The sequence below is a fragment of the Gorilla gorilla genome, chromosome 7 (genome assembly GCF_029281585.2).
Source record: "Gorilla gorilla gorilla isolate KB3781 chromosome 7, NHGRI_mGorGor1-v2.1_pri, whole genome shotgun sequence".
NCBI lineage: Eukaryota > Metazoa > Chordata > Mammalia > Primates > Hominidae > Gorilla > Gorilla gorilla.
This window is the reverse complement of record NC_073231.2, coordinates 66,937,248-66,962,332: the sequence shown is the minus strand read 5'-3', so window position 1 is coordinate 66,962,332 and position 25,085 is coordinate 66,937,248. Positions and strand designations below refer to the sequence as shown.

Sequence of the window (25,085 nt, the reverse complement as noted above, 5' to 3'; positions counted from 1 at the left end):
TACACTTAGCAACTGCTGTTGATATCCATGCAAAGAAAACAATTTAATTCTCAAAATCAGGTGCTAAAAACTAAGCATGTGAGGAAACATAAGCAATTCTGTCCAAAAGCATTTTGTTCAGAAGTGATAAGGATGAAATGATAGGATTAAAAATAGAAAAAAAAATTATTATAAATAGCACAAGGAATTATGATAAAGGTATATATAAACTTTTCCATGAAACTAAAATTTTACAAATAAAATCAACTGCTAAACTATAATGAGGGCCAGGTGCAGTACCTCACACTTGTAATCCCAGCACTTTGAGAGGCCAAGTGGGAGGGCTGCTTGAGCCCAGGAGTTCAAGACCAGCCTGGGCAACATAGTGATACCCCATCTCTACAAAAATATAAAAAATTAGCCACGTGTGGTGGCACACGCCTATGGTCCCAGCTACTCAAGAGACGGAGGTGGAAGGATCACTTGAGCCCAGGAGTTCGAGGCTGCAGTGAGCTGTGATCACACTACTGCACTTTAGCCTGGGTGACAGAGCAAGACCCTGTCTCAAGAAAACAAAAATAAAATTAAAAAAATAAAAATATATACATTGGGCCGGGCACAGTAGCTCACGCCTGTAGTCCCAGCACTTTGGGAGGCTGAGACAAGCAGATCACTTGAGGTCAGGAGTTCGAGACCAGCCTGGCCAACGTGGTGAAACCCCATCTCTACTGAAAATGCAAAAATTAGCCGGGTGTGGTGGCATGTGCCTGTAGTCTCAGCTACTTCAGAAGCTGAGGCAGGAGAATCACTTGAACCCGGTGGGTGGAGGTTATAGTGAGCTGAGATCGTGCCACTGCACTCCAGCCTCAGTGAGAGAGCAAGACTCTATCTCAAAAAAAAAAAAAGCATATATATATATATATATATATATAAAATACACACACATACACACATTGTATATACATATATACATATGTATATATGTATATATATAGTACATAACATTTGTATATACATAGTATATATATATATATATGCTTTGTATACAAAGTATATGTGTGTGTGTGTATATATATATACACACACACACACATACATACATACATACATACATTGAACTGGTGGATGAGAATAATACCAGCTACCTAAATCTGAATCTCTCCACTGATCCTTCATAAATAAAGGTCGACAAAAAGATCAACTAAAAACTACACAAAACCCATGCCCTCAGGATAACAAGACAGAGAATATACATTTGTAATTAACCATAATAACAGAAACACCAAATCCCAGCAAAAGGTATCTTCATACTCTATCACAAGCCTTTGTGGATGATAAGGTGCATCTGAAAAATGTGTGTAGAAGGAAGGATATGGGCACAGGAAGGAAGAAGTTCTAAGGTGGATCTACAATCACCACCATAAAATAAAATAAACTCTAACTATGAAGAAACTGAAAAAGAGTACTGGTAGACCAGAGCACGAGCTACAGGGAGCAGGGAGCAGTCTTGGAAAGGCATCATTTTTGAGAGATAACAAGGTTTAAAAAAAAAAAAAGAAGAAGAAGAAGATGCATCTTTAGGAGATTGGGTGGCAAAAAGAAAAAGGAACAAAAGAGGAAACTTTAGGATTCTGCAAGACAAAATGAGACCAAAAAAAAAAAATCCAAGGGCATACAATCTGCCCCCCCCACCAAAAGAAAGTCATCTATTAAAGAAACTGCCAGCCTTGGCATATAATGAGATCCTAATCTCTACAATTAAAAATTTTTTTTAATTAGCAAGATGTGGTGGTAAGCGCCTGTACCTCCAGCTACTCAAGATGCTGAGGTGCGAGGATCGTTTGAACCCAAGAGTTCGAGGTTACAGTGAGCTATAATGGCACCATTGCACTCCAGCCTGGGTGACAGAGTGAGATTTTATCTCAAAAAAAAAAAAAAAAAAGAAAAAGAAAAGAAAAGAGAAAAGAAAACAAAAGAGGCCAGGTGCAGTGGCTCACACCTGTAATCCCACAACTTTGGGAGGCCAAGGCGGGCAGATCACCTGAGGTCAGGAGTTCTAGACCAGCTTGGCCAATGTGATGAAACCCTGTCCGTACTAAAAATACAAAAATTAGCCAGGCGTGGTAGCGCACGCTTGTAATCCCACTACTCAGGAGGCTGAGGCAGGAGGATTGCTTGAGCCCAGGAGGCAGAGGTTGCAGTGAGCCAAGATTGTGCCACTGCACTCCAGCCTGGATGACAAGAGCAAAACTCTGTCTCAAAAAAAAAAAAGAAAGAAAGAAAAAGAAAAAAGAAAAGAAAAGAAGGAACAGGAGAGAAACAGAATAAAACAAACAAACTGCATCTCACCAGAAAAAAAAAAAGAGAGAGAGGCCAGGTGCAGTAGCTCACGCCTGTAATTCCAGCACTTTGGGAGGCCGAGGCAGGTGGATCATTTGAGGTCATGAGTTTGAGACCACCCTGACCAACACGGTAAAACTCCATCTCTACTAAAAATACAACAAAATTAGCTGGGCATGGTGGTGCATGCCTGTAGTCCCAGCTATTCAGGAGGCTGAGGCAGGAGACTCATTTGAACCCGGGAGGTGGAGGTTGCAGTGGGCAGAGATCATGCCACTACACTCCAGCCTGGCCAATGGAGCGAGACTCCATCTCAAAAAAAAAAAAAAAAGAGAGAGAGACAGTCCAGGTGCGATGGCTCACACCTGAATCCCAGAATTCTGGGAGCCAAGGCAGGCAGATTTCTTGAGGCCAGTATTTCGAGACCAGCCTGGGCAACATGGCAAAATCCCATCTCTACTAAAAATACAAAAATTAGCTGGGCACGGCGGCACACGCCTGTAATACCAGCTACTACTCTGGAGGCTGAGGCATGAGAATCACTTGAACTTGGGAGGTGGAGGTTGCAATGAGCTGAGATCGTACCACTGAACTCTAGCCGAGGCAACAAAGTGAGACCATGCATCAAAGAAAAAAAGAAGAAAAAAAAAACGGTACTCTTGAGTGAGGAGTATTATAAACCACCCAAATCCATGATATGAATAGATGAAAGAACCCCACACAGATACAAAACTACCATAAAAAGAAACCAAAAGATGCAAATCAAAATATCTCAGGTGATGAAATTCCTCTCCCAAGAAAACAATTGCAAAACAAAACTGTAACGTAACAATGCAAACTGAATTAAATATCCTCAAACATCTGGAAAAATAAAATACAACCTTGAATCAGAAATTCAAAACCAAAACTGAGAAATCTGCCCCAATAAAGGAAAATTTAAACATAGCTGATTGAGTTCAAGAAAGAAATGAAAGAAAAGAGCAAAATGGTCTCGAAAAGTAAAACTAAATTATAAGGTGTTCAACAGAGAACAGACTCAAAAGTCAAAGAACTGTGAATCAGAGATCCTCTATCAGCCAAGCTGCTCTTCAAGTATGAAGATTACAGGAAAAAATTTTAATGCAAAAATTTAGAGACTACTGTACACATAAGACATTCCTGAGGAACCTACTAGCAGATAAGCTTCATCTAATCAAGAGATCCCTGGGAAAACTTTGGCAAAAGAACCAGTGGTGAAAATTTAATATAACAAAACAAAGGTGGCAACAAGTGTAGAATAATAATATATAAATGTTATATGTTCTGACAAAGTAAAAAATAGCCACTAAAAAATGAGAAGAGAGGAAAAGTAGAATAAGTTCATTGATTGTTGCAAATAAAAAATTACTATTAAAAATGACAAATGAAATTATAAATGAATAAAACAGGGGATTAACAGCATTAAAGGGATATAAATACAAAGATAACCAACAGAACAGACAGAAAACTTCCTAAATGCCAAAAAAGTTTAATAAAAATGCAAACAAAACACATAATGAAGAATAAAATAGTAATGCACACAGTAATTATAACACAGTATGACAGTTGAGATCAAATTTCTTAGTAATATTCATAAATGTGGATGGTTTAATTCACCTATTAAAAAAAGGGGTTTCAACTCACAAACAAGACCCGAATCTATACTGTATACAAAAGACTTACCTAAAACAAAATGATTCACCTAAAAAAGGGACAGGCAAAGATATGCAGACAAGCAGAAACAACAAGAAGCCATGAGTTGCTATACCAGCATTAAAGTATAATTTAAGCCAAAATGTATTAAGTATGATAAAAGGGACACTTTTAATGATAAATGCCACAATTCACTGTAGATATAACACTAATGTGTATATATGCACCAAATACAGCATCCACCTTTATAAAGTGAAAAGTACAAAAGATATTAGAATAGTAAAATTGCATTTATAAGGGGGAGACGTTTAACATACCACTCTTAGTACAAAAAAAACCAGACCGAGAAAAAAGTAGACAAAAAGTAAAGGTATAGAAAACCTGTATCCTAAATAATAACATAATAAAGTAGATCTGATAAATATAAATCAAACTTATACCCCTTAAGAAAGAATACATCTTCTCAAGTACACCTGGTATATTTATAAAATTGATCATATACTATAAAAAAAGTATCAGTAAATTCTATAAAGTAGAAATGTTTCTAAAACATGATAGTTTGAAATCTGTAACAAAATGTTTTAAGCATTTCTGCCTGAAAATTAAAATACAAATATTAAACAACCCTCTGTGAAAGGGAACGCAGAAACTGAATTAAGAAAAACCTAAATCACTACATATCAGAGCTGAAGAATATACTTTAAGCAGTAATCAAAGGAAAATGCATATATTTAAATACTTAATTTTTGGGGGGGCGGGGGGGATAGTTTCACTCTTTCTGCCCAGGCTGCAGTGCAATGGCACAATCTCAGCTCACTGCAACCTCCACCTCTCAGGTTCAAGTGATTCTCCTGCCTCAGCCTCCCAATAGCTGGGATTATAGGCATGCGCCACCACACCCGGCTAATTTTTTATTTTCAGTTGAGATGGGGTTTCACCATGTTGGCCAGGCTGGTCTCAAACTCTCGACCTCATGAACCACCCACCTCGGACTCCCAAAGTGCTGGGATTTACAGGCATGAGCCACCATGCCTGGCCAATATTTATTTCTTGTTAATAGAAGAATGGAAATAAATTAAAATTCCCAGTTCAAAATGCTAGTAAAAGAACAAAGTAAACAACAAAAAAGAGTAAAGGAAGAATATAATAAAGGCAAAAGCAGAAATTAAGGTAGAGAACAGAAAAACTATAGATCAATTAATATGAAAATCCTGACTCTGAAAAAAATTAACAAAATGGGGGAGAAACACTAGTTAATCAAGAAAAAAAAAGCAGAAAGCACAAATAAACAAAGAAATGACATGGGGGACATAATATGCAAATAGAGAAAAAAACTTGAAGCATAAGATTTAATAAGATTAGTCTTCTATGAAAATAAATGTAAAAGCTTCAATACAATAATTTCCAGAGAAAATACAGATTACCAAAATTATCATCATTTGAGATAGAAAGCTTCAAATGGACAATTTCTGTAGAAGACATAGAGAAAGCTATCAAATAATTACCCCACCAAAAACAAGAGGTTCAGATGTATTCACAAGGGAATTTTACCAAAACTTAGCCCTTGTAGTCCTAATGCTAAATAAATTGTTGCAAAGCATAGCAAATAAAGAAAAACCTCCAAATCCTTTTTATCAAGCAAGTATAATGCTGATACCTAAACCAAATGAAGAAAACAAAAAATAAAATAAAATTGTAAACCAGTTACACATATGAACACTGAGGCAAAAATCCTAAATAACAGAAAAGAGAATTCAGTATCATATCAAGAAAATACGACACATGACCAAGTGGGATTTAACCTCGAATGCAAGGTTGGTTCAGTATTATAAAATCCATTACTATAATTCACTATATTGATATATCTAAGGAGAGGGGAAAAAAAGTCATTCAATTATCTATGTAGATGCCCAGAAAATAACAGCCTTTGACAAAACTCAACACCTATTCTTAATAATAGCACTCAAAAACTAAGAATTGACAAGTTCTTATAACCCATAAGAATTAAAAAAGTGAAATTATCTGTTTTATAACCCATAAGAATTGAAAAAGAAGTAAAATTATCTGTTTTTGCAAAAATAGAAAATTATAAAATTTTAATTAAAATTTATAATTTACAAATTTCATAAATTAGAGAAAAATTCAATCACAAAATTAATTCAAATAATTCACTAAGGTACCAAAACAGAAAATATACAGAGATCAATGACTTTCATATACATAAACAAACAAAAGTTCAGAGATAAAATGGAAGAGAAATGCTGTTTTTAACAGTATAATTAAGATAAAATATGAAGGTATAAACTTAACAAGAAATGTTGTAAAACCATTATGTGAAAATTACAACACTCCTGAAGACACAGACACACCTAACAAACGGAAAGGTATACCTTGTCCTTGGACAGAAAAATTCAGTAATATAATGATGTCATTTCTCCCTAAGTTAACTTATGAATTTATTATTAGTTTTTTAAATAGAGACAGGGTCTCACTATGTTGCCCAGGCTGGTTTCAAACTCCTGGCTTCAAGCGATCCTCCCACCTCAGCCTCCCAAGGTGCTAGGATTACAGGCATGAGCTAGTGCCAGGCCTTGTTTTGATTTTTTTTTTTAATAGTAACTTACAGATTTAACACAACTTAGTAAAAACGCCAACAAACTTTTTCATAGATCAAATAAGCTGACATTCCATTTCATACAAAAAAAACAACATTCAAGAATACCTAGGTAAATACTGGGGAAAAAAAAAAACTGCGAAGGGAACTAGCCATAAGATCCTCTATCATTAAACTGGGTGGTGCTGGAGCATGAATACACAGGCATTCCAGAAGCAAAGTATAAAAGGTACAGAAATAAATCTAGTTATATAGGGAGGTTTGATGTTAAAGGCAGCATCTCCAACCACTATGGCAAAGACTGACATTTTAATAAATGGTGCTAGGACAACTCAATGGCCATTTGGAAAACATAAAATTAGACACATACCTTACACTATAGACAAGAACCAACTCTAAGCAGGCCAAATGTCTAACTAAAGATGAAACTATACAAGCACTAGAAAAAAACCTTAGTGAATTCCACTGTAAACTTGGGTATAAGGAAAAGCTTTCTATTACTCAAAATCTAGATTAAAAAAATTTTTTTTTGATAAATTAGACTATATAAAAAATAAAAATAAATTGTTTTACCCTGTGAAAAATGTTATAAGCTAAGACAAAAAGGTAAATAACAAACTGGAAGAAAATATTTGCACTTTGTTCAGAGATATATGCCTAATATATAAAGAACTCTTTAAAATGGGCAAAGACATGAGCAAATAATTCAGGGAAAAAAACGTAAAAGCAACCTTTAAGGTCATCTAAAGATGTTCAACCTCGGACACCATTCTGATAGGCAAAAATGTAACAGCTTGACAATGCCCTCTGTTGAGAAGGTTACAGGGAACCAGGCACTCACACCCTGCTGATGAAAATGCAAAATGGAATGTCTGGCAATATCTTAACAAAAAAACTACATATGGAGTTACCTCTTAACCAGCAATCCCATTTCTAAGAATTTACCATGAAATATACACCCAACAACACAAAAATATATTTGCACAAGGTTATTCTTTGCTTCATGATTTCTAATTCTAAAATTTGGAACCAACCACAATGTCCATCATTACATCAGAGGCTGAGTAAACTATGGTACATCCACTAATGGGGTACCATGTAGCTGTCAAAAAGAGAACAGGGAGATGAGATCTCTATGAACTGACACGTAATGATTTCTGGCATATTCTGTTAAGTGAAACAAGCAAAAAATAAGAGATTATATCTAATAAGTGTTTTATAGAAATGAGGGGGAAATAAAAAAATATACATGTGTCTGCCTATGTTCACAGAAAAAAAAATTAAAAACCAATGATATTGGGCTGAGCGCAGTGGCTCACACTTGTAATCCCAGCACTTTGGGAGGCCGAGGCAGGCAGATCACTTAAGGTCAGGAGTTCAAGACCACCTTGGCCAACATGGTAAAACCCCGTCTCTACTAAAAAAAAAATACAAAAATTAGCCAGGCATGATGCCGGGTGCCTGTATCCCAGTTACTCTGGAGGCAGAGGCAGGAGAATTGCTTGAACCCAGGAGGCAGAGGTTGCGGTGAGCGGGGGTTGCGCCACTGCACTCCAGCCTGGGGGACAGAACGGAATTCTGTCTCAAAAAAAAAAAAAAAACTATGATATTGGTCACCTATGAGAGGGAGGAGGGAATGGGCTAGGATTAGTGACATTTCTCTGAGTATACCTTTCTGCATAGTTTTGACTTTTGGAAACATGTTAATGTTTTACATACTCAAAAATAAAATGCAGGCTGGGCATGGTGGCTCACTCCTGTAATCCCAGCACTTTGGGAGGCCGAGGTGGGCAGATCACCTAAGGTCAGGAGTTTTGAGACCAGCCTGGCCAACATGGTGAAACTTCGTCTCTACTAAAAACACAAAAATTAGCCAGGCATGGTGACAGGCACCTGTAATCCCAGTTTCTCGGGAGGCTGAGGCAGGAGAATCACTTGAACCCAGGGGGCAGAGGTTGCAGCGAGCCGAGATCACGCCACTACACTCCAGCATGGGTAACAGAGCAAGATCCTGTCTCAAAAAAATAAATAAAATAAAAATAATAATAATGAAATGCACAAGGATGAGGAAAAAACTAAAATAGAATACAACAGAAACAAATGACTCTTACAGTATTTCATGAAAAATAATCACTCTGAAACTTGAACACAGTATTCTGACTATATACCCTGAGTTTAAAACAAAAAACTGCAAACAAATACTGAACTCTAGGTAAGACTTGTTTTTTGTGTGTATGTGTTTTTTTCAACTCTTATTTTAGGTTCAGGGGTACATGTGCCGGTGTGTTATATTGGTAAACTCATGTCAAGGGGGTATGTTGTACAGATTATTTCATAATCCAGGTACTAAGCCTAGTACCCAATAGTTATTTTTTTCTGATCCGCTCTCTCCCCCCACCCTCCACCCTCGAGTAGACCCCAGCTTCTGCAGTTCCCCTCTTTGTGTCCATGTGTTCTCATCATTTAGCTCCCACTTATAATTGAGAACATGTGGTATTTGGTCTTCAGTTCCTGTGTTAGTTTACTAAGGATAAAGACCTCCAGCTCCATCCATGTTCCTGCAAAGGACATGCTCTCATTCTGTTTTATGGCTGTATAGTATTCCATGGAGTATATGTACGTTTTCTTTATCCAATCTGCCATTGATGGGCATTTAGATTAATTCCATGTCTTTGCTAATGTGAACGGCGCTGCAACGAACAAACACGTGCGTGTGGTCTTTACAGTAGGACGATTTCTATTCCTTTGAGTATCTACCCAACAATGGGATTGCTGGGTCAAATGGTAGTTCTGTTTTTAGCTCTCTGAAGAATCACCACACTGCTTTCCTCAATAATTGAGTTGTATGAGTCCACAACTCTGAAACTATTTTCTGTGTATTTTAGGGTAGAACAAACAAGTAAACACACTGAGGATAAGAGGAACTCACAATCTCACTGTTACAGAAGAGGTACACATACGGAAAGGAGAGACAACCCTGTGGTGCTGCGCTGAAATGTAATGAGAGCTACCAGCATGTCATGGTGTTAATTTATAGATATGAGCATATGGACAGTAACTAAGGATATGAGCAACCACGGTCCGCATGCCGACTCACAGCTCCCTCATTCTAGGTACAGTCCCATACAGTAACAAGATAACCATGGCAGATCATAACATTCACATTTTTCTAAACTTTACTGTTTTACAAGAAAAAGTGCTCAGAGAGACTGAGGTCATTCTCAGACAGTCCTGATATTGATCCTTCCTCACATTATAAAATCACTAGATTCCTATAAAGGACATGATGACCCCTAGGAAGACAGCACCATTCTGCCCAACCTTTGTATTATCAATAATAGTACAGTGCTTGGTGAAAATTAGGCCATGAATAAATGTTTTTTTCCTTATAAGTTAATAGAACAACCCTCCCTAAACACCCAGACTGACTCTTTCCTTCAAGTCTCCTGAGACACTCAGCAGCTGGAAGGCCTATCTCATAAGAACTGCTCTACATACCAACCATCTAAGCCTAGATTATACTCTAGTGTAAAATACATAAATATGAATAAAGGAGGCCTCTCCTTTATTCATAATTGGGTTCAGGGATGGTAACGCAGTAAACAGAAACTGTATGCAACTGGAAAAGTTTTCGATGATAAGCAAAACTGCTCCCAAAAGGAACAAAAGCACCGAACCTCCAGGGCCCGGCACTGGCCTAGAACATATGAGCACTGAAATGTGTTGACTGATTGAATGAGAAGGAGCCATATCATCCATAAGTACACAGAGCATCCAGAAAGCCTCAGGTGATACAGCAAGCTTTGCTGGCGTTCAACAAAAAACTCTGAGGTATCTCAGAAAAATATACATATTGATTACTTGGTGTTCTGAAAAATAAAAACAGCCTGTGTGTGGGTATCTCTGTCTTTAGCTCTATTAGCAAATTACAACCCACATAAATGAGAAAAATATATTATTATGCTCTAGAAGAGAATAAATGTTCTAAGTGAAATCTCACCAAAAATGCTGCTACTGTGAGGTATGCAAAAAAATGAAGTCACCAAATGTGTTAAGTAAAGAATATACCTACCTGCAGCATATCATCCACCATAGTTAGTATATACTGAACGGTCTGTTCTTTGCAGATATGAGTCATCAGATTTATAAATGTTTTAGCACACTAAAAAAAAAATGAAATTAAGGTTATTGTTTTTCTTTGCAGACACATTTCAATGGAACTTCAGTAAAACATTGTTTCTCTTTCATAAATTTGGATACAAATATTACTAACAAATTTTACTTACAGAAAACATATACCTTTTATAAATATTGTGATGAAGTATGGGAGGACCTTACTATGGCTTGTATCAGCTTGTGAACATTTCTAGTGATAAGTTTCAGAATGTTTACTATTTTTAAATAGATATACTTAGCCACTAATAACTCTTGATTACCGATGACAGCATGAAGTTATATAAGCAATCAAAAATTACAATTGGTTTTGAGTATTTTATTTGTTGTACTTAAAGGGAACAGAAGACAAGAGCAACAAGAGTACCGGAGATTGGAATCAGAAGGCCCTGACTAGTCTCCATTCTACAGTGTATCAACTACATGACAACCTCTCCATAATTCAATAAAAACTGGAGCCAACAATATATTACCTACCAACTTCCCCATGACTGTTGTAAGAATCAGACCAATTTGTATATGGGCTCCTTCAGCCAATGAGGCCCTCCGATAGGCAGCAGAATTGAACCTTATTATGGGGCCAACTTCTAAACTCAGCATATAAATCAAATAGGGTACAAATCAAAACACTCTATAAAATCCCTTAAATCACCCCCCAAAAAACATAGTTTTAAGTATGCAACAGCATTCAGTAATAGGTTTGGAGTCATACATTGAAAAACTTCCCCACCTTAAGGATGTATAAATTAAAGTGTATTTCACTTGGTATTCACTCATTCAATAAATCCCCAATGTAACAAACAGCATGTGATAAAAACCATGCTATAAAAAAATGGAGACCTTATCAAAATCATACTTATCCTAGAACTTACGCCTATCTATGAATCATGTCTTCCATGGATAGACAGCCCACTCACCATACTGAATTTAAAAGTTAACAGTAACAAATAATTGGGTTTTTTAATCAAAACATTAAAGTGGAAACACTTTAACCTATTTAAGCAAAAAAAAAAAAAAAAAAAAGATATAAGTTGCCCATGGTATTTCTGTCAGAACTCTTTTTCAGATATACTGCCATTTTGTTTGGATAAAAAGCTTCCTGGCAACTGCCCCATAAAAGGCCCATCACACCAGACACTGCTATTAAGAAAGAACTGTTTTTGCACACTTACTAAGAAACAGGTTTAAAAAAAAAATGAGAAAAAAGAAAAGAAAGGGCTGTTTTAACTCCTAACTCCTTAAGGGAAAAGTCTTGTCTTATTAACACACATCCCCAGTCTCACCAGGCACATGGCAGGGACTCAGTGTGTATGTGCTGAACAAACAGTGAATCAGCTGCATGTTCCATTGCACATGCGGTTGGGGTGGGGAAGCTTTTTCAAAGGATGACACCAACAGCAGACATCACAAAGGAAAGGAAGAACTAGATTTCATCGCACAACTTAAACTTCAATATGGCAAAGACCCCACAAACCAAGTTAAAAATTCAACAAACAAGCTGAGGAAATATGGCATGCACAAAGCTGGTATACTTAAAACATAAAGGAAACTGACAAATCAATAAGATTATAAACACTTCCATAGAAAAGTAAAAAAAAAACATACAGCCATGTGTCGCTTAACAATGGGGAAAGTTCTGAGAAATTCATCATTAGGCAATTTCCTTGTTGTGTGAACATCCTAGAGTGTACTTACACAAACCTAGATGGTAGTGTCTGCTACATACCTAGGCTATATGGTAGAACCTATGGCTCCACACCTGTACAGTATGTAACTACACTGAATACTATAGGCAACTGTAACACAATAGTAAGTATGTGTGTGTCTAAACATAGAAAACGTGCAGTAAAAACATGGTAGTATAATCTTACAAGACCGCTATTACATACACAGTCCAACACTTACCAAAACATCTTTATGTAGTCAGTGCATGACAGTATAGAAGCAATCGATATGGATACAAAAGGTGCCAAAAACCATCTGAAAATGTGTAACACTATTACGTTAAGATACTATCTTTCACCTATCAAAATGACCAAAAGATGAATGGCTAGATCCAGAGGGGGTGCTGGAGCAGGCGCATGGGCCCTCTCATATACTGCTGGCAGGATCTGCAAACTGGTACAATCTATCAAGACAGCATTTTCATCATATCAAAACTCTCACATGCTCAAATAGTTTAATCAATAATTACACTCTTTTTTTTCGTTTGTTTGTTTTTGTATTTTTAGTAGAGTGAAGTTTTACCATGTTGGCCAGGCTGGTCTCGAACTCCTGACCTCAAGTGATCTGCCCGCCTCAGTCTCCCAAGGTGCTGGGATTACAAGTGTGAGTCACTGCACCCAGCCAGATAATTGCACTTCTCGAATTAATTATGAGGAGATTACTAACTGTTCGCCTCAAAACAGAAAAAAAAGGAAGTAGCCAAAATATGCAACAGTATAGAATTAGTTTAGATCATTATGGTTCATCCATTAAATGGAAAATTACACAATGGAACTTTCCATAAATGGGAAATAATAATAAATTAATTATTTTAAATACCACAGAAATATCTTTACAGGCATGGTAGGGAAGGGAAGAACATACAGTTAAATGAAAAGAACAAAGATATGTACATATCACCCCTTTCTGTAAAAAGTTCACATTTGTAGAAATAAGTGTATAAGTTATTTTACGCACAGAAAAATATCTAGAGAGGTATACGCTAAGTGTAAACGAGTCACCTTGAACAGAGAAATATTAGGTAGAATAACTTTTTTCTTTTGCTTAATAGTATTTTATTTTTCTACAATAAACTTACCATGAAAGAAGGTAAAACATCAATATATGTAACTAAACATTTTAAACCACTGTATATGAAAAAACTCCACAACACTTCAAAGACAAATAGTAAAAAAGGAAACTATGTTTGCTATAAATATGGCAAACAGTAATAGATTTTGTATGTAAAAAGACTGTTTATCGAAAAGTAACAAAACCTTATATATTAAAATAAAAAGAAGCCACCGCCAAAAAAATTTCAAAGGACATACAAATACTTAATAAATCAACAGGAAAATAATGTAATCCCATGTCATCAAAGTGATATCCCTTTTAACTTAGCAAATTCAAACATTTTCAATTATATTAGGTATTTCAAACATTACTAGTAAGAATACCAAGTGGAAAAAATTCTCTTAAAAAAAGAAAAGTTAAGCAACTTTTAAAACTTAACATACTCTGAAACAGTAATTTCTTTTCCAGAAATTTGTCTTCTAGGTGTATATTCTAAGAAAATATTCAGAAATACAGAAAAGGATGAAGGTAAACATACTCAATATAACGTTTTTTCCAAATTAGCAAGAAAACTGGAAGTCACTTATAATCACTAAGATTTTTCTAAACTTTTGGATGACACGGGGAAGTGTTCATTATATAATGTTTATTGATCACCTGGCTGCCTTCAGTTTGAAGCATCTCTTGCTTCTCTTCAGGGCTTCGTTTCATTTCAAACCTCTGAATAAACTCACAATCTTCAGCAGAAATCATCTGTCCCCTAGAAAGTAAGAATAAGATGTTTTGTTCAGTAAGAGTTGAATATGTAAGCAAGCGATAGAGGAATTTTCAGTCTTTCTCTTCTCTCCTTGGCAGCAAACCCAAGGGCTGACGCAAGGGCCCTGGCATCAGACAGACCTGGATTCAACGCTTAGTTTCACCACAAATAAGACAGTGTGAACTCCCTGAAACCTGAGTTAATTTATTTGCAAAATGCGAACAATAATCGCATTGCCTCTAAGGGGCTGTACTGAGGATAAAATTAAATTCACATAAGGTGGTTAGTAGCATGTGGCAAATGGTAGGCACTCAGTAAAATGTCACCTCTCAGCATTACCCAGTGTCTCACCCTTATTCCCCCTCTCAAGCCAAACAATTCACATGGCTATCTAATTTATCAAGTCCAAAGCCACTTTATATGAATTTCTACGACCATTTTTCTCTAGTATATTCTTTCCCTCCAGACAGAAAAAAAAAACAAAAAACTGATTTTCCTCCTCTCTGGAAAATAACTCTCCATCCTGACCCCACACTCTCCTATTTTCCTCCATCTCTTCCAACGGTCGCTTCATCACTGGCTCTTCGCCCTTCAAGGCTCCTCCCCAGCACTCAATCACTGAAATCTTGCTTTCGATTTCCAAACTCCTTCCTGTGAGAGATTCAATCGAGAGTCCCATCTTCCCTCCCTCCCAATCATTTCCACTGTCTTCTATCTCCAGAGATAGTCTTACCATTTTCAAATTCAGCATCATGTTCCTGTCATCTTTCCTGTCATCCCCAGTGAAGATGATATCCTACTGTCACTTTCCCCAGTGGTGATGATGCTGAATTTGAAAATGGTAAGACTATCTCTGGAGGTAGAAGAAACACAGCTCAACCTTCCCAACTTCTCCACTCCTCAGGGACTCAAACATACCATAGCAAACCCCCATCCTAATCTCTAAATACAGACCCTTACTTGTCTGAAAGATGTGTCAGCAGAACAGCCTTGCTAGTCCCCCGTAAGACTCTGGGCACTTCAGGATTCATTCAAGTCAGCTCCTTTAAGCCACCAGTATGGTAGGAAAAGCAGAGCATTTGAGTCAATATGTGGAAGAGTTCCAGTTCCAGGTGTGAAAGCTTAGTAATCACTACTCATCTGACCACTATTCACACCAGTAAAACAGCAACTATGATACTACCTGCCCTAGCCCACTAGGTGGTTATGCAGATTAAATGAAAAAATATAAGAAAAAGCACTTGCTGCATATTAGAACATGGGTAAAAGCAAGGGTAAAATTAAAAATTTTTGTAATCTATTTTCCTGTTCAAACAACACCAATATAGTTTTTTTTGGTTTTTTGTTTGTTTGTTTTTGAGACAGAGTCTCACTCTGTTGCCAGGCTGGAGTGCAGTGGCACAATCTCAGCTCAATGCAACCTCTGCCTCCTGGGTTCAAGCCATTCTCCTGCCTCAGCCTCCCGAGTAGCTGGGACTACAGGCCCATGCCACCACGCCCAGCTAATTTTTTTATTTTTAGTAGAAACGGGGTTTCACCATATTGGCCGGGCTGCTCTCGAACTCCTGATCTCGTGATCCACCTGCCTCAGCCTCCCAAAGTGCTGGGATTACAGGCATGAGCCACTGCGCCTGGCCCCAATATAGTTTTTAACTCAGTAGTTTAAAAAATTGTCCCTCCTCCCCTGACCCCAAATATGTTGAGGAATTGGTGTTCTCAAAACCCACTCAGAGAAACACTGAATGTAAAGCAGGTTCCCACTATGCACAGTTAGGCTAGGTGCAGTGGCTCATGCCTGTAATCCCAGCACTTTGAGAGGCCAAGATGGGTGGACCCCTTGGGCACAGGAGTTTAAGACAAGCCTGGGCAACACTGTGAGATCCTCATCTCTACAAAAAATAAAACAACAAAATAAGTTGGGTGTGGTGGCACACTCCTGTAGTCCCAGCTACTCGGGAGGCTGAGGCACGAGGATCACTTGAACCCAGGAGGCAGAAGTTGCAGTGAGCTGAAATTGTGTCACTGCACTCCAATTTGGGTGACAGAGTGAGACCCTGTCTCAAACAAAAAAAAAAGCATAGTTATAGAAGGATGGCCCACTTTCAGAGCTGCCTTGGGTCAGGCTCCCAGAGCTTGGCCCTGAGATGAAGATTCATGTACAAGTGACTTATGAAAGAAGAGCTCCCAGGAGAAGCCAGGGATAGCATGGAGGGCTCAGGACACTGAAGCAAAAAAGCCCAGCAGGATTCAAGCAAAGAACCCAGGACAGGTTTCCCTGAGCCCACAGGAGAGCCTGGGAAGGTGAGGCACTCAGAACTGTCCCCTCCCCAAGAGAAGGGACCTGAACTTGCATACGTCCTACTACTTCTACCCTTAACCCCACCCTCTTCCAAAGAAGACCTTGATGATTACATATTCAAAAATCTATCAGTGTCCCTTCTGGGTTTTGTACATACTACTGCTATATGCCAAATTGTTTTGTATAGTTCAAATATGCTTCTGGACTTTGTAATTCACTATTCTGTCTTCTTAGATCAGTTTCACACTGTTTTAAGCACTGAAACTTTGTTTTCACACATGCTGATTTTTTAACATTTTTAAACTATTCTCATGCATTTATTTTTTTCAACAATTTCTTAATTACCAACCCAAAGGAGAATTTTGTCTTTCTAGATCTCTATTAGGCAGGTGACACTATGACTACATCTTGACACTCTCTTCCTTAGCTTCCAGATTCTTCTCATCCCACTCAAGTCACTCATCTTCACTGCCTCATGTGCCTCAGCTACTATGAAAGGCTCTCTTCATTTCTCACTACACCCCCTGCGCTGAACTCTGGCATTATCTCCCCCAGTCCCCACTCATATCCTCCCACAGATGGCAGAGGCACTCCAGACCCTACAGGCGCAGAACTAAGATTGTTAATCCCAAAGGCTAGAAGTTGGAAGCAAAAACAGACACTTTGCCCACTTCCCATTCTGGCTAAGCACTTCACATACCGGTCAGGAAAAAATGCACTCTGCACCCTGGGGTAGACTAAAATAACAAGGTCATCCAGTCTAGATCTGGCCCCAAAATAAATGAAATGTTGAGCACACCCATAAACCTGAACTTCCTAGATAAAAATAATTTTACCCCTAAATTTTGCTATGCTGATATGTAAAGGGATGTCATAACCTCTGTGAAGAAAAATCATGTCAAAAGGTGGTGGTTTTTCTACCATGAAGAAGGTATACCATGAAGGCTATACTTGGTAACCTTATCATTTTGCAGCTTTCTTTTCCATTAAAATAAGTGTTTCTTATTTGTCAAGCCACTCCCTAACCTTTTTCTTTCCTTGTTTAAAGTTATTTTCTCTCTGGGTCTTCCTCTGACATTTCCATAATCCAGCAGGTTCGGGGCTCTGGTGTCTTCTAGAATGACCCACAGCTAGTCAGGCCCCAGACCTAACAATCTTCCCGTTAAAACTACTCTCCTCTCTACTTCCCTGCCTCTGGAGTAGCTCAGCACTAGGACAACCTTCCACCAGTGGATTTCCCTGCATCCAATTCAACCTTCTTCAAAACCATCTTCTTACCTACTACCAGGCGGCCTTCTCAAGTACATATGGGGTCACATTATTCCCTTGGACTGTGAGTTCTACCTAGCACTTACGCAGAGGCATTCAGTAAAAATATTTAAAATCAATTGACTAATTAAAACCTATATAATCATGCACATGTTACTTAACCTATCAGAACAGTTATCTACTCATCTTTAAAAGAGAATAGGATAGAAGCTGGGCATGGTGGCTCATGCCTGTAATCCCAGCACTTTGGGAGACCGAGCCGGGTGGATCACCTGAGGTCAAGAGTTCGAGACCAGCCTGGCCAACATGGTGAAACTCTGTCTCTACTAAAAATACAAAAATTAGCCAGGCGAGGTGGCAGGTGCCTGTAATCCCAGCTATTCGGGAGGCTGAGGCATGAGAATCACTTGAACCCAAGAGGCGGAGGTTGCAGTGAGCCAAGAACACGCCATTGCACTCCAGCCTGGGCGACAAGAGTGAAACTCCATCTCATTAAAAAAAAAGAGAGAATAGGATAGAAAAAACCTATGTCACTGTATTTCTATCAAAATAATGTTAAATAGGATGTTAGTTACCAAGCATGTTACTTCCTTTTCCAAATACTCATCTCCACCAATTCCTGATAAGCACAATACTCCATTCATAATTTAGTCAACTAATATTAACTGTCAGCCTACTACATGCCAGGCACCTGTAAGAACAGTTGACACATCAATAAATAGGGACCCCTCTTTTGAGCCTGCACTCCAGTGAGGAAAACAGAAAATACGCAAATACAAAAACAAATAATCTTGAAAACACACACACACGTTATAATGCTGAGGCTGTAAATGCTATGAAAAGAAAAACCAGTCCGGGTAGGGGGCTTGTGAGATCACCTATACAGCCACACAAATGAAGTGAATGAAGAGGCCAAAGAATCTAAGGGTGGAACTGCCGGAGAGACAGATACACAGGTCCAAGGAACTGAGGTTTGCTATGTGAGAAAGATCAAGAAGGCGGGAGCTAGAGAGTTGTGAGCGAGGGGGCATGATCAGACTTGAATTTTTTTGAAATCACTCTCGCAGTTCTGTGAAGAATTGCTCCTACTGAGGCAGCAAGGATAGCAGAGACAGACAGCAGGCAACAGGCAATAACAACAGAGCACATGCAAGGGGAACACAACATGCACGAGGCAGGAGCCGCAGACACAGGGTCGCACTCAGATTCGAGGCATCTTTTGGACATAGAGCTGGAAGAATGTGTTGACGGGCTGGACATGGACTGTGAGCAAAAGGGAAGCAGCAAGGATGGCCCCAAGGTTTTTGGCCTCCGAAGCTGGTAAATGAAGAAGCCTGGAGAGAGCCACACTGAACTACCTGAAGCTCCGAAGCACTGCATGTCCTCCCAGGCCTCAGCTCCCTGCCTGGACCTCCCTGCCTAGATAACTCCAGGTGCTCCTCGGCCTGGGACAACTCCTGTTACTGTCTTTTTTTTTTTTTTTTTCTTTCAGTCAGAGTCTTGCTCTATTGCCCAGGCTGGAGTGCAGTGGTGCAACCTCGGCTCACTGCAACCTCCGCCTCCTAGGTTCAAGTGATTCTCCTGCTGCAGCCTCCCAAGTAGCTGGGATTACAGGCACCTGCCACCACACATGGCTAATTTTTCAGTAGAGATGAGGCTTTACCATGTTGGCCAGGCTGGTCTCAAACTCCTGACCTCAGGTGATCCACCCACCTCGGCCTTGCAAAGGGCTGGGATTACAGGCGTGAGCCACCGCGCCTGGCCTGCTGTGAGTGTCTTTATGCGTTCTGTGAAAACTCCCCCAATACTCCCAGCATTTATTTGCTCCCACTTTTTGTTGTGTATTTCCTTTTGTTGTAAATATATATATACTTTATATATTTATATATTTCTCTATCTTAACATTTAGCACAATTTGTTATTTAATTTGATAAAAGTCTGTTTCCTCATGAGATTTAAACTCATGAGCAAGGATGGCATTTTATAATTCTTGTATCCTCAAGGTACAGTTTTACCAGATTCCAGTTTGACTGGAACACAGCCATACCCATTCATTTATGTACGTCTATTTATTAAGAAAAAGCTTAATCAAATATAAATACATGTTTCAAATACTGTATTTTCATAACATATTAATTTGTGAAGAACAAAAGCATATTGGGCTCTCGACACTGGGGGACGCTTCCACAGGTCTTATTATCTCAGTATAGAATGTGATAGAAGATTCACTGATTCTTCATGTGTTGGTTCCAGCCCCCAACAATCTGTAAGCTCTTTTATATGAGACACATTTCACACCCACTAGCGCCCACACATCGACAGGCTCAACAGGCCCACAGTTAACATTTGGTGAACACTTGCCCACAGGCCTGCAGAGTGGAGGGGTTTTACAAAAGAAATTTGTGAGACGGACAACAGAACAAAAGACAGATATACAGGAAAACAGGAAAACACAACATGTCATAGACCATGGGTAACGAAGAACAGAAATAAAGCAATTTTAAAAGCTCCATGTAACTACAAACATTCCAAACGCCAATGTTAGGCGGAGCTCTGGCCAGTCCACCAGTGCTTTATGATCAACAATATTATTCTATGTAGGCTATAAACAGATCCAGGCTTTATAAACATAAAACTCGCTGTCCTCTAGTCTAAATGCACTCTGGACTAAAGAAATTAGGAAACAGAACTCAGAATCCTAATTTCACAGGGAATTTAAACAATTACACAAACACTGATGAACAGAGAAAACATCAGCAAGTCTCCCCTCCTCCTGTCTTTCAGTCAGTGGCCCCACAATAACCCAGTTCCTTAAAGTAGGAATCCAGAAGTCATCCAAGACTTCTCTTTCACCCCCACACACCAAATCAATCACTAAGACTCTCAAATCTATCCAATTCTATCTATTCCAATACCTTGGTTACTGCTATAGCTTCTCTCTACCTCTAGACTTATCACCTACAAACTCACCCTTCGTGCTGCTGGTAGAACAATTCAATCAAGAGGCAGATATGGTCTTCTAACTCCCAGCTACAAGATTCATTGGTTTCCAACACCTACAGCTCCTTGGAAAATAGTGAATGGTCTCAAAAAGAGGGCTCTGGGACACACACTTCCACCTCCATTCTATCATTTTCATCCGTTTTACATGCTAACTTCACATCAATCATGGGCTTCACAGCTTAAAAATCAGCTTGAAAAGCACTGACTGATAGGATCAAGTCCAAACTCCTTCCAACCACACACCCACACACAGCATCTTCACGATCGGCCCCTGGCTGCCTCTCTAGCCTCAGCTCTCTGCGTTGCCTGCCTCCAAAACATGTATGACTCCCACCCAGCATGCTGTTTTTTGCTTCCCTGCCTTTGCTCACATTATCTGTTCTATTCCCAAGGCTGTTCCTACTTGCCACATGGCTAAATACCCGTCATCCTCAAAAACTCAGTTCAGGGACCAGCCCCTTCAGGAAAATTTCCAGGGGGTAGAATTAGTTGTCTTTTTTATGTGCACCTGCCAGACCCTGTGCATCTTTCTATTGCCACAGTTAACATACTGAATTAGAGCCGGGCACGGTGGCTCACACCTGTAATCCCAGCACTTTGGGAGACCAAGAGGGGCAGATCACGAGGTCAGGAGTTCGAGACCAGCCTGGCCAACATGTTGAAACCCCGTCTCTACTAAAAATACAAAAAAGTTAGGCGGGCAAGGTGTCAGGTGCCTGTAATCCCAGCTACTCGGGAGGCTGAGGAAGGAGAATTGCTTGAACCCGGGAGGCAGAGGATGCAGTGAGCCAAGACTGCCCCACTGTACTCCAGCCTGGGCAACAGAGTGAGACTCTGTCTCAAAAAAAAAAAAAAAATAGTGAATTAAAATGATCTATTAATACATCTGACTTCCCTACTAGAGTTTCAGTTCCTTCAGGGACAGTACTCTGTATGGAATTTTTGTAGCCTCAAAGCCTGGAAAAATGCCTCAAACTTGGCAGGTAATCAATAAATGTTTGATGAGTGATTAACAGAAATTAAAGGATCATTTTTGTACATTATAGATCCCTCCTACAACAACACAAACTATTAATACTAATATAAAATTAACACTAATATAAAACTAGATTCCTCAATTTGTTTTTCAAAATGCATATGCAAATCTGAAGTGAATTCCTTGGTTATAAATATACCAAAATAAATATGAAGTCAATAAAATATGGTCAAGAATACATGAATGCTCACTTTACAGATAAATACAAAATACTGAAACATCAGCACATTAAATATTAATACACACAAGAAAGAAGGGGGAACTAAATGTTATTGTATTCAACATACTAATGCTTGTATTCTACTGTGCTAATAAGTACATTATTTCAGCAACAAGCCTGTGGGGTATGTCTCCCCATTTCACATTTTACTTTATTGAGCCTCAGAGAAGTTAAGTGATTTGCTTAAGATCACCAAACTAATAGCAAGAACCAAAACTCAAATCCAAGTCTCTCAACACAAACATCTGTGCTTCTTATTAGTTGTATGCACCACTCTAAAAAGGCCACCTGCCCCCATGCTGATTGCCAGGGCATATCAGATCAGTCTAGCAGGTTTTGCCCCTCATCCCCTTCCTCCCTCCGTTAGCCCAACGACATTCCTCCTGTGTTTCCCACTTATTCAAAAAGTACTTCCCCAGGCAGCCAGGGAAGGTCAAAAGCACCATGAGCTGCTCTGCTTCCCTACTAGGGCGCCAAGCTGTTTCCACCCCACTACACTTAACTCCCTAAGACAGCTAATTATTCTGAGGAGGAAGTGTTTCTTCCACATTTTTCAGTATTTTCCCCGTATTTCTCTCATAGAAGCATGACCATGAAAAAGTCTGATGCAAAAGCATATGACTGTCCATGATTCACAGCAAATTGGTACTTACTGAAGATAGGATTGCCAGTTCACTTTGTTTGCACGAACTTCTGCAGCCTTGGCAGCAATAATATTGGTGGGGACAGCAGCATCCACAGCACCTCGGATATCCATTTTGGTCATCTAAACTTCGTAATCTTGAATGTCTTTCAACAAATCTTCAATTTTGATGCAAGGTAAAAACAGAATACTAGGTGTTTCTTTTTTTTTTACAACTATTAATATTATGATTATGAATATCATGATCACTTTAATCTCCCCAGGCATTCAACTCAAATATTAAATGTCCTAAGTCTGAAAGTATCATTATATTTCAAATATTGTCCACTGCTCCATAAAAGAGTTCTTTAGGCTTTAGCTTTTCTAGAAAAATTTTTTTCATTATTGGCACTAACATTGCAGTAAGATTTTTAAAGCAATCACCTAATATACTGAAATCAGAAATCATGATTAAATAGAATAGGTATAAATATGGGAAAAATTGTAAATTTATACAATTGTGGTTAACTTTTCTCATAGAGAAACAATAAGAATATGAATAGTACGGATAAGGCTAGTTTTATAAACATTCACTAAGCATCATTTTGAAGTGGCACATTAAAAATTCTAAGTCCTTTCGAAAATTACTCAAATTAAAATACACAACGTGGGAACGTAATTTCTTAGAAGACAGTGCTTTCCTTTTCAAACAAAATTCATAGTATTTGCAAAATCAAAATTCGGAGAGAAAGTTTTAGAACAAATACATATTACAATTTAGGTAAGCCAACAATGCAGGTCTGGCTGGACGACAAGAACCTACAATAATGAAATTCTATGTAATTCTCACTCCTAAACTTCCAGATACAAACGACTGATTTTAACACAACGCAAAACACAGGTTGCCACTTGCAAAATATAAATTCAAAGCCATGGCCACAAAGAAGTTAAAATCCTACCCAAAATTATATTCCAGGTTTCCAACGATCTTAATCAATTTGGAACTTAATCTCTGTATCTGGAGATTTGCTGTATAAACAACCCTGGGCAGCGCGGAACGACAGGGCCCAGGAAAAAACAGGCTTCAACTGGGCCAGGCTGGAACTCTGCAGCCAAGGAGGCTCAGCCCCAGCAGCCCGTCCTGGTGTAGCTCAAGGTGTCTCTATGCAATTATCTAAGTCCCTGAACTACTCGCACCCCCAGCGATCCAGGGCCGTAGCCCAGTCCTGGAGAAGGTATACTTTTTACCCCTCCCCCTCCACTCTCCTGCCCGCCCCTGACGTTTCTTCCCCCTGCGAGAAAGGCTCCAGAATTTCGTTTAATAAACCTGGTTGAGGCCTGGAAGAAAAGCAATCTGGCAACCGGGGGTCGAAGAACAGGAGAGGACCAAGCGGCGAGACACCAGCACGCACCAGGCAAGCTGGAGAAACTGCAAGAGTCGCCTGACCTGGTCCGCAGCCTGAGACCAAACAACGCGAGGGCGGTCTTACCTCGCGAATCCTCGGGACCCCACAACGCACCCAAAGCTGGCAGGGAGGGTGGTCCGGGGCGCCAGGGACACAGCCGGGCTGGGGCGCCGCGTCAGAGCCAAGTAGGCGTCTCCTGTCAGGTCCGGAGGTCTGAGCAGTGGCGGGAGACTCCGGGAGCCGAAAGTGAATCGGGTCCCGCACCAAGGAGACGTTGAGGGCCGCACAGGTAAAAGGAAGCCAGGGCGGCCGCAGTAGAATGACAGAGGCGCCGGTCACATGATCGGAGGCACGTGACTGCTGCGGAAGGCGGAAGCCGGGAGAGTCCAAAGCAGCGAGAGGAGGGTCGGGGGCTGCGGAGGGGTTTGTTCGGTGCGGGCAACTGGATCCCCGAGTCCGTAACTTGGGCCCCGGAGCGACGCAAGGGTCGGGCCCCAGCCAGCCAGGGCAGGTGGGAGGCGGCGAGCGTGGCGGGCACGCTAAGACCCGCCGCCCCCAGACCTTGCGCCTCGCCTAGGGGAGGCCGAGGACCTCCGCCCGGAAGCAGCTAGCAGAGGCCAAAACTCTCTTATTGTAACCGTCATTCTTTTGAAAAGTTTGATTTCGCGCTTTCAAATTAATTTCCATTTGGATTTAACAGCTCCATGAAGCAGGCGTTCTTATTCTGATTTTAAATAGAAAACTGGGGCTGAGAAGTTAAAAGCTCTCTTAACCTAGGGTTGCACATTTAGCAAATAATAAATTCCATTGCAGTATTTACTTTTATACTAAAAAGTTATTCGTTGTTTATCTAAAATTCACATTTACAGGACGTCTGGTATTTTATCCAACAGTCCCATCTGGAGCCCAAATTTTCCC

The 25,085-nt window shown here is 39.5% G+C and overlaps 1 protein-coding gene across 5 annotated transcripts in view; it reads right to left on the bottom strand.

Moving 5' to 3' along the window:
• ATP6V1H (ATPase H+ transporting V1 subunit H) overlaps window positions 1–24,802 on the bottom strand; it is a 134,559-nt gene extending 109,757 nt beyond the window's left edge. Inside the window, exons 1-4 of one of the 5 annotated variants that reach the window (XR_002007114.3) lie at window positions 24,252–24,539; window positions 22,793–22,940; window positions 14,213–14,315; window positions 10,677–10,766 (exon numbers count right to left, since the gene is read on the bottom strand). Coding sequence is in view for 4 of the 5 variants with exons in the window: in XM_004047006.4 (XP_004047054.3) it covers window positions 10,677–10,766; window positions 14,213–14,315; window positions 22,793–22,905 (306 nt within the window). In the remaining variant the exon portion in view is untranslated. Of the gene's footprint in view, window positions 1–10,676; window positions 10,767–14,212; window positions 14,316–22,792; window positions 22,941–24,088 lie in introns of all 5 variants that reach the window. The other 4 variants (XM_004047006.4, XM_063709287.1, XM_004047007.4 and 1 more) reach the window with 4 other exon arrangements.
• Between the last annotated feature and the right edge of the window lie 283 nt (window positions 24,803–25,085).